The sequence below is a fragment of the Hippocampus comes genome, unplaced genomic scaffold, assembly GCF_001891065.2.
Source record: "Hippocampus comes isolate QL1 unplaced genomic scaffold, H_comes_QL1_v1.1 scaffold254, whole genome shotgun sequence".
NCBI classification, from domain to species: Eukaryota; Metazoa; Chordata; class Actinopteri; order Syngnathiformes; family Syngnathidae; genus Hippocampus; species Hippocampus comes.
In genome coordinates, this window is record NW_017805874.1 from 456,448 (window position 1) to 469,348 (window position 12,901).

Consider the following 12,901-nt stretch of genomic DNA (forward strand, 5'->3'; position numbering starts at 1 on the left):
ATTAAAATTCCATGCAGTTGCAAAAAAAGGTTGTGCAGCCACTTTCGGGCCAAATGAGACCGCACTGTTATTTGTTCGAAGCTTAATTATTGTGAAGGGATGATGTTGAATGTGGGATATATTGCAGGTGGTGTCATAGGCCTCCACCTGCTCCTCAGTTCAGAGATGGTCTTTCTTTCGTTGAAACACCACGGAAAGATTGTGATAAATTCACTTCATATGTACCTTTGGCTGGGAGAGCCTGTGTCGCCAAAAATGCAAGAGGAAGTGAATGGGGCCATCGATCACTGGAACAACCTTCCCTATTGACACTCGCTGCTTTATTCTCAACTGTTTCCTTGCTGACTCGCTAACCACTTCTTCCTGCATTATTACGCCATCATTTTATTGTTTAAAAAAAAAAGATACAGTTTAATACATTGTGTGCGGAGCTTTAAAACCCCAAACATGGTCGCAGTTTTTCGTTTGCTGTGTTTTGCAGTGCTCAGTCAGTGTCACTAGTTGGTGCACCTCTGGTTCTCAGTCATTTGACATTTTAAAGTACAATTCTGAAGAGGTTTCAGTCAACACATAAAAACCCTCTAGCAACTGTTCAGCTCAATAAAAAAAAGCTAAATTTGAGGACTATGTGTCATTGAAAATTTGTATATATCTCCCTATATAAATATATAAGATCAATCATCCACCCATTGTTTTTATAGAAGACATATGTCCATAATATATACACTGCATATCTGCTGTCATTATGTTTCCATGACTCTGCAGGACAAAACATTTGCACTAATACTATGTTGTATCTCTCTCTGTACTTGTAACACACCTGATTCAAATGATCAGCTCACCAGCAAGCCCTCTGTAGGCTTAAAAGCATCATGAAAAATTTAATCAGGTGTGTTGGAGTAGGGAGGGATCTAAAACAGGCAGGATATGGCTCTCGAGGAACCGGAGTTCCCTACCCCTGCTCTAAAGCAAGGGTGTCCACAATTAGGGAAACAGAGTACTATTTGTTGGGCACCGATTAATGTAAAGGGGTACTAGTTTCATGCACAATACAAAATAAGCTCAAATTAACTTTAACGCTATGTTATCATGGATGATTAATGCTGCAACTCTAATGAGGACAAGCGGTACAGAAAATGAATGGATATTGATTTATGTGAAGATTGATTCACGTTCATGTTTTCTCACAATAATTATCAATGATTTAAGATCGGAAACAGATCGCTTTTTCGACAAACCTCTGCAAGTTTACATTTTTAATGGATTATGTTCACAGTCTTCCTAGGAAATCACAATGTCCCTTCACTGGTGAGACATTTTTATAACAGGCTGAGTCGCTTATGTGGTCCTCGGTGGCTTCAAATATAATTGTTTAATCTGACGCGACCATAAGCATCCTTTAACTGAAAATGTTTTCAAAAAAATTAAATGCTTTCTTACTCATTTGGGCAAAGGCTGTTCCAACAGCATGGGGCTTCCAGGAAAATGTGTTTACATATGTTGATATTTCATATTTATATTGACAGCTAGACAGCTAGGTAGCTGGCTCACCCGCTAGTTTAGCTAGCTAGTTTAGCTAGCTAGTCAGATGATCAATCGATCATGTATCTCAGTGGTCCCCAACCCCCGGGCCGGGGACCAGTACCGGTCCGTGGGTCATTTGATACCGGGCCACACAGAAAGAATAAATAACCTACATTACTTCCGTTTTATTTATTCGACTTTTAAGAAAAAGGCTACATTTAAGAGATAGTATCAGGAGTCCTTCTTAAAATACGGATTTATCTCATAACTCTGCATAATATGCGGCGATGCTGAGTCATATTTTTCATGCTCTTTGTATCTTATTTTGAAGGCACATTTAAAGATTACCATAGTGACCCGAGAGTGTTGCGGGCAATTAGGATTTTGCTCGTGTCATGATTTGTGTTTATTATTATTTTTTGAAAATACCACAGTTTTCATGCATGTCATATCATATGTTGTTGTATTTATCAGTCACACCTTCAAGTCCGGTCCCTGAAAATATTGTCTGACATTCAACCGGTCCGTGGGGCGAAAAAGGTTGGGGACCGCTGATGTATCCAACACATACATGACTTAAAATTGGAAAACTTTCAGAAACCGGAAGGACAGTCCTTTAGCTGTGTTTACCAAGAGGCATTTTGTTGTTGGTGAATTTGTTTCAGTGTATCTTAAACGACGTCCATATATTTTCAAAACAAATAAATGACTGAAAATTAATGGACTCTAGTCCCTGTGTTAGAGAACAGCTGCAACAAAGTTAGCATTGCATATGTTACTGTAGGTTTTAACACACTTTGATAAAAGAATTGTTTAAAAATAAAGGACAGCTCAGGCTTTGTTTTTCACCAATTTAGCTACTTTAAGATTTAAAAGAGTTATAAAACATGTAATTTCAATAATATATCATTTGAATCTGTATGAAATGATGTTATGACTTGACGTCATGACATATAGTTACATGTACGTATAGTTTAGAAATAATACCTACTGATGAATTGAAGTGAAGTGTAAGTAAAAGGAAACACCAATGTGGAAGAGGATCAGCTTGAGTTGTCCTTTTATTGTTTTACTGTTTGCTGGTAGCTTGTTAGCCTCTCCACATTGACTAAGGTCCAAAAAACCCCAATTTTATGTGTCAATTTTGTGTTTGTTCTGCTTTTATTTGTTCATCACTCGCATATCTACATTTCACATCTTTTTTTCCTGTTTCCATGTGTCTAACCAATAAGACAAGAGACACAATTTCACTTGGCTCTTTGCGGGGTTTTTTTTGTTTTGTTTTGTTTTTTGATTTTTTTTTGGTGCGCACGGAATTTTTATACTGTGTGAACATGAGCTGAACTTTGTTTCAGAATTTTGTTAGACTTTTGTATACCCTTGAAGATAACGCTGAAGAATGGATCTTTTTTTTTTTTTTTTTAAAGATATCTATCTATACAGTGGTACCGCTACTTAAGAAATCAATTGGTTCTGGATAAAAATAATGGTCTTTTAACTTTTAACTGCATCCTCATTGTTTTTTGCCCTCTTCAGTCCATGTTCTTTCTCATAAGTGATTTTTGCGTGGCGTTTTCTAAAGAACTGATCCAACGACGTTTGCTTTTGTCGGTTTTTACCAATCCTTCGAAAATGTCCAAGGCAAACATCAGCATAGTGAGCAATCGCTGGACTGGTGAACACTTTTTCTGGGTGGTTCACATTTACGTAAAACTATGGGAACGACTCATGGCCCGAGGGGCGGATGACGAGGACGCTGCATAGACAAATCTTTATCTATCTACACCAGCGGTTCTTAACCTTCTTACAGGACCGAACACAACCAGTTAATATGCACATTCACCGAACCCTTCATGAGTGAAAAATAAACATATATATTATTTTTTTAACAATTTCAATATATAAAAAAAACACATTTATTAAAAACTGAAAAACCTAACTAATATTTCAAAAGATAAGTACCCTTTTTTTTTGTACGATGTACTATCACGACAGTCAAACGCTGACTACTTAGCAAAATAATTTCACAGCACTGATTGGACAAGCAATGTAATGTGATCATCTGCAGCCAGTGATGGCCAAGCGGGCGTGTTATAACTGACATGTTGAGTCACGCGTGTCTTACCCTCCATAGCAGAGGCTCCGTCGAACCCCTGAGACCAATTCACCGAACCCCTGGAGTTCGATCAAACCCAGGTTAAGAACCACTGATCTACACATAGACACATACAATAGAGGTCCCTCTCAGCCAATGGGATGCCAAGGAAGATGCTCGTTAATAGCCAATGGCAGAGCAGCTATAAGTATGTTGTGTTCAGGAAACTTGGAGCTGTGAGTAGCAGCCCATACTGTATTTTTACCTTTCGTATCTTGAAATGTCTTTCGAACAAGAGGCAATATTTTCCTGTTGAGATATTTCGTAACTTGAACATTTCGTATGAAGAGACGTTCGTAAGTAGAGGTTACCACTGTACAGTATGTATTCAAAGTAATATGGTAATTCAGTTCCAATGACAGGTCCTTTCATGTGTGCGACTTTCCATTCAAAATAAGCTGTCAATCATTCTGATGTCCAACTTTGAGAAAAGACAAATTTTGTGTGAACCTGTCTTTGATTTCATTCGCCATAATGTAGGACATCATCAACAAATAACCATAACAAAGCAGACAAAACCCGGCACAAGAGTACGTTTTATAATCAACAAATGAGGCAGTTTTTAGTTGTTATTTTACAGTATGCGTTTGCAAGGGGAACAATATTACTACTGTCAGAATAGCCCATTTCCTGGAAAATATGAGGCCATAAAAAAACTCCAAGCACCCTTCCTTGGGGGGACTGGTTTTATAGATAAAGATAGCCTATCCAATAAACCAAATTAAAAAGGCCAAAAGCTGTTGGGAAAAATATTCGTGAGTAAGAATCAATCTTACTCACTCGCACATGCATCTTGTTTTCTCGCCAGGCACCTGAGCGACAGTCATCAAAGCAGCAGAAGAAGCTTGTACAGTCTTTTCCATCCAAACACTCGTAGGCAAAGTCATCCTCATCATCGTGCATAATGTTGTTCATTTGCAGCAGGGATGGTCCAGGGCGGATATTGATACTAGATGCCATTCTAGATGGCTTGTGCTGTTGAGAAAAGAAAAAAAGAAGAAGAAAATCATTGCAAATAGGTCAGCCGGTATTTCTCCCAATATACTGGATGTCAGTATCTCAGGACATGATTTGACTCTCGGACATCTATTTTCATTGAGAACAAAAGTATGTATAGTAAAAATGTGACTTAGTTCTCAGCTTGTACAGAATCCAGGGCATCTGGAAAGAATATAATTTATTTCTTTTTTCCAATTTTGGTTGTCTTATAGCCTCAGGAAAAAGTATAAAATTAGTTTTTGTCTTCAAAATTTGACACTCCACACCCCATAACGACCATGCAATTTTGAGATTTTGGCAAACGTATGATTAAAAAGAAGCTAGCACTGGAATGCAAAAATATTCAGAAACGTTTTTTCATGCTGTCATAATGGGATTTGTGTTTAGAATTTTGAGGGTGGAGGGGGGGTGGAACTGATTCAATAAATATGCTGCGAGGTAGAAAGTATAAAGCACTGTGAATGATGTCTGGATGTACTCAGTCATTCCAGTCAGTATCCCGCCACAGTGCTAACCTTCTGAGGCAGCAGGGTTTCCCAGCCTTTATGGAGCCATGGCACATATTTCACATCAGACAAAATCTCACGGCACACCATTGAGCAAAACGATACATACAAAGTTGATGTCCAGGTTCATTCGGTACTCTGTCTCATCAGTTGAAGAGCATTTATTGTTTTGCCGCATTTTATGTGGCTGGCCTAGATAAATTGACAAAAAAAAAGAAAAACGTTTTGTTTTTGTTTTTTTTTTCATTATTATTTGTCAAAAAAATCAATTTTGGAAATATGTCATGCTTCAGAAGTCATCACCAGAGATGTTTGTGGGGCTCATGGACAGGCTACTTTGAAGGAGCGTGTGCTTTTGCATTCACTTTTCAAGAAATCCTTCCATTCATCCTTTTACCGAACATTTCAACAGCATGCTTTGCTCATCACGGAATACTTCAGAGACGGCACAAATTGAGAGTTAACCAGGTTGCCAAGCAACGGGCTGTGCATGTGGCGCAACAAATAGTCCCAAAAATTGACTGTCCTTCGTACTGTTGATTATTATCATGACTGTATTGTTTGTGACCAGCGCTTCAACTGTACATTCCATCAACATGCGGAAATGCTCTTCACAGGTGAACAAAAAAGTCTGCTGGTGCTGGTGCGTTTTTTTCACCAAATATGACAAGGCAGTCAGTGAGGGTGAATGGGACCGGTGTGCCACCAGAGTGCCTCAGGACTCAGCTTACGAATGTCACATGACCAAACCCAAAGAGCAGGTGAGCCGTGACTGGTCATGACCTGAGCCCATCGGCAATGTGACATCATTTTTCAGTCAACAGGATTTGGCAAAATGGCCAAATTAAGAGATGGGTTTTGCTGCTTAATTGAGATTCCACAATGCAATATTAATTAAAATGCCGTGTTTCGAGTAGCAGGGGACACATAGACCATATTATTATGAAGAAGATTTTGACTTGACTTCCTCTTTAAGCACAGGCGAAAATATGCCCCTTGACAGCAGATTGTGACATGGTCACTCCTCCCCCTGTGCCAGTACCCAGGTCCGCCTGGGGAAGCTAATGATCCAACCAGCAGACTAAATTCTGAGAGACGACGCCAAAAAGCCAAGTCACAGAATCCTAGTCACAATCCTAAAGCCAATAGCAGACAGCCCCAAGAGCACCTGGCGGTAAGACCGGCCCTTTGCATATTACAACTCAATGTCGAAGGCCTTTCCTTAGCCAAGCGAAGCCTCATTGAAGTCCTTGCTTCCCAACATTCTGTTGATGTCATTTGTCTCCAAGAGACCCACATTGGCACAGAGGTAGCAGGCCGATACACCATCAACGGCTATGACCTCTTGTGCTATACACCCCATGCCAAACATGGACTTGCCACCTATGTGCGGTCTGAAGTAGCCGAAGCAAACCACCTGACAACAACACAGTTCTCAGATGCCATAACCATTAGTGGCTTTCACATCGCTAATGTGTATAAGCCCCCGAGTGCCAACTGGGATCTGCAGGTCTTGCCCACTCTTCCCCACCCTGCCATCTACGTGGGGGACTTTAACAGCCACCACCCAGACTGGGGATACCCAGCAGTGGACTGTGATGGTGAGGCGCTTTCAGACTGGGCATCTAGGAATGACCTTGCTCTGATACATGACCCCAAACAAAGAGGGACCTTCCACTCAGCCAGGTGGAACAAAGACTACTCCCCTGACCTGTGCTGGGTCAGCTCTGTGAGTGGAACCCCCTACCCCGCACAGATCCTGGTCCTCGACGACTTCCCACACAGCCAACACCGGCCTTCGCTCATACATATCGGCCTACAACTCCCAGTCATAACCAGCCCAAGGAAGATGCGCTGGAACCTCCGCAAAGCCAACTGGCAGAAATACCGCCAAACCCTGGACCGAAGTATTACAACCATCCCACTCCACACCATCACGATAGATGAAGCATACAACCGCTTCTGCAGTGCCATCTACAAGGCTGCCCACACAGCTATCCCAAGAGGCTACCGACCCCTCTACATCCCCTGCCTGGATGAAGAAAGCGCTGCCCTCCTACAAGCCTATGAAGCATCAGGGGACCCTGAAATGGCAGACCACCTCATAGAATCGCTGACTACAGCCCGGCGGAAAATGTGGGAGGAGACAGTAGCTGACTTGAATTTCACCCATTCCAGCAGGAAATGTTGGAGCCTCATCCGCCGCCTAGGAGCCGCACAGAAACCTCCTACCCAAAGAAGACCGGCCGTCACACCCAATCAAGTGGCATCCCATCTACTGGCCATAGCAAAACCAACCCAAGACAAGCACACCAGAAGAGCAGTGACAGCTGAGCTTAGGGAACAACACAAATCACCCAAAGAGGACGACAGTCCTGAGCCTCCTGACCCTTTCGAGAGTGGTGAACTGGAGAAAGTCCTACAGGGCCTGAAATGTGGGAAGGCAGCCGGATATGACAACATCTTGCCGGAGTTTATGAAACATCTGGGCCCTCAAGCCGTAATCTGGCTGACCAAATTCTACAGCAGAATCGCACGGGACAATGTGATTCCAAAGAAATGGCGCACAGCCAAAGTCATTGCCATACTGAAACCCGGCAAAGACCAGAAACTACCTGCAAGCTACCGCCCAATCTCCCTACTCTGTGTCCCCTATAAAATCTTGGAACGTCTAATACTCCAGCGCATATCCCCAGGAGTAGAGGACCTTCTCTGTGTGGACCAGGCAGGCTTCAGGAAGAACCGCAGCACAGGAGAACAAGTACTGGCCCTTACTATGTTCATCGAAAATGGCTTTGAGAAAAGACTAAGGACCGGGACTGTGTTTCTCGACCTCACAGCCGCCTATGATACAGTCTGGCACAAAGGCCTCCTTCTGAAACTTGCAAAGGCTCTCCCTTCCTGGGCAACGACAATCATTACAACCCTCCTGACCAACCGGAGGTTCAGAGTACACCTCAGCCAGAACAACAGTTCTTGGAGAACACAGAAAAATGGACTCCCCCAAGGCTCAGTTCTCGCTCCAACACTGTTCAACCTTTACACAAACGACCTCCCCTGCACCAAATCCCGCAAATTCATCTATGCAGATGACATCTGCCTGGCATACCAAGCACCAGATCTGGAACAGCTGGAACACGTGCTCACAGAAGACCTCGGCAAACTGGACCAGTACTGCAAAACCTGGCGGTTAAAACCAAGTCCTGCAAAAACTGTCTCCAGTGTATTCCACCTGCACAATGCTACAGCAGCCAGAGGACTGAAGATCTCCCTGAGTGGGCTTGAACTTAAGCATGCCCCTCACCCCACCTACCTTGGAGTGACCCTTGATAGGACCCTTTCCTTCAAGCAACACATAAAAGGAACAGCGGCTAAGATCAAGTCCAGAAACAACCTGCTCTGTAAGCTCGCCGGCGTAAAATGGGGCGCTTCCACTTCCACACTGCGCACCTCAGCCCTGGCCCTCGCTTACTCTGCAGCGGAATACTGTGCTCCTGTTTGGTCCAGGTCATCTCACACACACCACGTGGACACCCAGCTTAACTCAACCATGAGAATCATAACCGGAACAATTCGTTCAACACCACTCCCCTGGCTACCTGTCTTATCCAACATTGCTCCCCCACACATTCGGCGAATAGCATCAACCGAAAAGATGCTCCAAAATGTCAAAGTCTCACCCCACCTACCTATTTATCAAGACATCCTTAACCCACCCACGGCCCGACTCCCATCCAGACGCCCCATCTGGAAGAACCCCCCACCAGCTGACTTTACCATCCAGTCAGCTTGGAAAAAGGAATGGGACTCCAAGGAGATACGCAATAAACATCTGGTGTCAGACCCCACCCATCCTGTCCCTGGCACCGAGCTTCCACGGAGACAATGGTCAACCCTCAACAGGTTCAGGACTGGACATGGCCCCTGCTTGGCCAGCCGCCACAAATGGGGCAATTGCCCCAGCCCACTGTGCGCTTGTGGAGAGGAGCAGACAATGGAACACATCATCGAAGCTTGCCCTCTCCAAAAACTGAGAGGAGGGCTAGCCACCCTCCACTCAGCTGACCCAGAGGCAACTGCATGGCTGAAGGACTTTGCATTCGCTAAATAAATAAAGAAATAAATCCTCCCCCTGAACAATGCTGCTGATGTCACTCACTAAAAGTCGTTTTTTTTTTTTTTTGGCTTCTTTAAAATTCTCACAATATTTCTGGCATCAACTGTTTCATTTGATTTACCCGCTCATTATCGGTTACTTAGTACACTTGTGGTTTATTTCTTCTCCAGGCCACTTCAAACGTTTGGACTGGTTATGACCGTTGTTTATGTTGTGGTTCTGATTGATTTTCCATCTTCAACCTGCCTTACTAATTACTTGTTTTTCCACCTGGAGAGAGCGCTCTGATTTCCATGTTAGTTACATCTCAAACTGCGTTAAATCCCTCCTGATGCACGCTTCTGTCTTTTGTTTAAACCTGTGCTTTTTTTTTGTTTGTTTTTGGTTAAGGCCAGGGAGAGTGTTACTCACATGTGCATTACTCTTGGCTTTAGACTTTTTGCTCTGTCTGTTGCTGGTGAAGTAATGCAGCGTTCCGTACTCCATCAGAGCAGCAAAGGTGAAGATGAAGCAGACAGAGACAAACAGGTCCATAGCTGTGACATACGACACCTTAGGGAGGGACTTTCTGGAAATGGTGCTCAGAGTTGTCATGGTAAGCACTGTGGTGATACCTAAAAGTAATACCAGAGAAAACATATTTGTCAGCGAGACAAATACATGACACCAGCTGTCCCCAACCCCTGGGCCGCAGGACCGGTACCGGTCCGTTGATTATTTGGCCACATAGAAAGAATAAATAATTTACATTACTTTCATGTTATTAATTTCGGAATCTGAAAGATGTTATATTTTGAAAAAATACCGGATTCCCTGTTACATCCATCTACAGTGTGTCACTCTTGACGCAGTTCAAGTCATTTCTCGGTCACGTGATAGGTTACCGCTAAAATGAACCCCAGGAGCAAGCAAAGTGAGTAAAAAACAAACGTCTTTGGGAAGGGGAAAAGGCTCAGCCAGGAGACAGAAGAGGAGCCAACAACTTCCAAGATAAAGAAGGCTACATTTAATAAGACAGTATCGGGAGTCCTATTTAAAATACAGAATTATCTCAACAGGAGATTCCCATGCACCAAGCCCACTCTGCATAATATGCGGCGATGGTGAGTCGTATTTTTCATGCACTTTGTATGTTATTTTGAAGGCACGTTTAAACGTTACCATAGCGACAAGAGAGTGATGCGGGCAAATAGGACGTTCCTCGTGTCATGATTTGTGTTTATTATTGTGTTTCGAACATACCACAGTTTTCATCCAGGTCATATGATATTATTTTGTTGTATTTATCCGCCACACCTTAAAGGCCGGCCCCTGAAAATATTGTCTGACATTAAAACGGTCCGTGGGGCAAAAAAGGTTGGGGACTGCTGCATTACACCTCATGATGGTGTTTAATTGTATGAGTGCTGAGGCTTGTTACCACAGAGGTTCCAGCTTAAAATATTCATTCATTCATTTTCCGAACCGCTTGATCCTCACTAGGGTCGCGGGGGGTGTTGGAGCCTATCCAAGCTGTCTTCGGGCAGTACGCGGGGGACACCCTGAATCGGTTGCCAGCCAATCGCAGGGCACATAGAAATGAACAACCATTTGCGCCCACACTCGCACCTCGGGACAATTTTGAGTGTTCAATCAGCCTATCATGCATGTTTTTGGAATGTGGGAGGAAACCAGAGGACCCAGAGAAAACCCACGCAAGCACGGGGAGAACATGCAAACTCCACACAGGAAGGCCGGAGCTGGAATTGAACCCAGTATCTCTGCACTGTGAAGTCAACGTGCTAACCACTCGACTAGTGGGCCGCCCGCTTAAAATATTCAAGTATTGCTAGCACAGCCGGTAAAGTAATCTGATAAACACTTTAAAAAGTCAGACTCGATTGTACCTAAAGATGTGCGAGCAGGGACAGCATCCTTGTTAATCCAAAAAGAGACCCAGGACAGGACCACAATCATACTGCATGGAATGTAGGTCTGGATGGTGAAATAGCCCATTCTCCGACTCAGGTCAAAAAAGATCGTCATGATGACATACTCCCCTGATAATAAAGGAAAATAAAGGAAAAAAAAAAAAACAACAACAACAAAACATCAAATCAGTTTGGAAAGGCATAAGAGAATATACAGTATATTGTATTTTGAAAAAGAAGAAGCTGAGCAATGAGCAAACAAAAGTTAATTTCCTACCTGACTGGGTGTGTGCCACATCCGAAGTGTTTCTCATCCCTACAAATGCAAACTGGTAAAGTCTCCAATATCGCTGTTCCGCTACCTCCACTGCTCGTCTTTGCCACCGGTATGAAATCTCATTCCGAGGGTAACCATCTACAGAATAGCCCCCGCAACAAAGATACCACGGAGACAGACAGATAATTAATCTCGGAGGAAGTAAAACAGAAAACTCATCCAGTATCCCTCACAAAAGGGTAGTAAAGTGACAGAGGTCAAAATGTAGCATTCGAGATGGCAACTGACAAGCTCAGACTCACAAAATTCAATAAAACGAGCATAATGGCTTCAATTGAAAGCTGAAATAACGGAAAGGAATTGACTACACACATACTCCCTCTCCCAAAATATTCAGAATGAATTGAGCAAAATTAACACACCGGTGTCGTGTGTGAACAAAAAGCACGTTTTGGATGAGAAGGAGTTCTTCTCTAAACACATTTTCTTGTTTAAAGTTGTTGACTCTTGAACATAGTATCTCATTATTTTGTTATTGAGTAACTTAGAGAACTGGTTTATGCTCGTTTGGTGAATTTCAGTTGATCTGCAATGCACCAAACATCAATCGCCCCCATGAAATGGTCGTTGCATTTTTCACTGGCATGTGGACAAGACATGAAAGGTTGAAGCACAAGAGACAAGTGAAAGGTGACACAGACAGCATGAATCAGACTACAGAGGCTGTATAATTCATTAAGTCTGTCAGAGCAAATGGTACGAGGTGACATCTTCTCTCCGCTGGTAGCGCAAATGATAGATTGGAACAGGCTTTGAGAGGGCGGCTAAAAGCAGATGGATTTTTGGGCAAAGAGAAGAAATTGGCTTAGCCGCTAACGCTAGCCCACTGAGAAGCCCCTATCGCCAGGCAAGCTAAAGAATTTGACGTCAAGATGACGGGTTTAGAATGGGAGGAGGAGACATTCGACCACCTACAGCTTGAAAACTCCAGCGGACACGAGTGCTCATCCATTGGAAAGTTATGCAGCTTAAGGTAACACTCCGCATTAATTGTCAACCTGACAAAAACAAAATTGTGACAGAGAAAAGGCAAGTCTCATCATTGTTTTTTCCCCGACCAGGTATGAACGAACATAATCAAAAATTTGGTCTTTCTTTTTTTTTTGTTGCGTATGTCATCGCGCCAACAGGGAATAATGATTCAATCATGCTTGAACAAATTGTGGTCACTTAAGATAACTGTAGAGGAGGGGGAGCTGTCAATTTGCTTTTGGTCCTCCTTGGACACAGGTTCTTTTATTTCTCTATAAGGCGGAAGAAGACCCAACACCATGTCGTCTTTTCTTCAGTTTATCACAATGCAACACGAATCGATTCGGGCTCCTGTGAGTCTCAGATTTCATCAGGAAGCCC

At 43.1% G+C, this 12,901-nt stretch overlaps 1 protein-coding gene across 2 annotated transcripts in view; it reads right to left on the reverse strand.

Annotated features, from left to right (window-relative positions):
- Positions 1-3,932: 3,932 nt before the first annotated feature.
- gabrg1 (gamma-aminobutyric acid type A receptor subunit gamma1) overlaps positions 3,933-12,901 on the reverse strand; it is a 33,766-nt gene continuing 24,797 nt past the window's right edge. For both annotated transcript variants that reach the window (XM_019888817.1, XM_019888816.1), the window contains exons 5-9: positions 12,464-12,546; positions 11,489-11,626; positions 11,188-11,340; positions 9,713-9,915; positions 3,933-4,654 (exon numbers count right to left, since the gene is read on the reverse strand). In XM_019888817.1, coding sequence (XP_019744376.1) covers positions 4,367-4,654; positions 9,713-9,915; positions 11,188-11,340; positions 11,489-11,626; positions 12,464-12,546 — 865 coding nt within the window. In that variant the 3' untranslated portion in view covers positions 3,933-4,366. The remainder of the gene's footprint in view (positions 4,655-9,712; positions 9,916-11,187; positions 11,341-11,488; positions 11,627-12,463; positions 12,547-12,901) is intronic.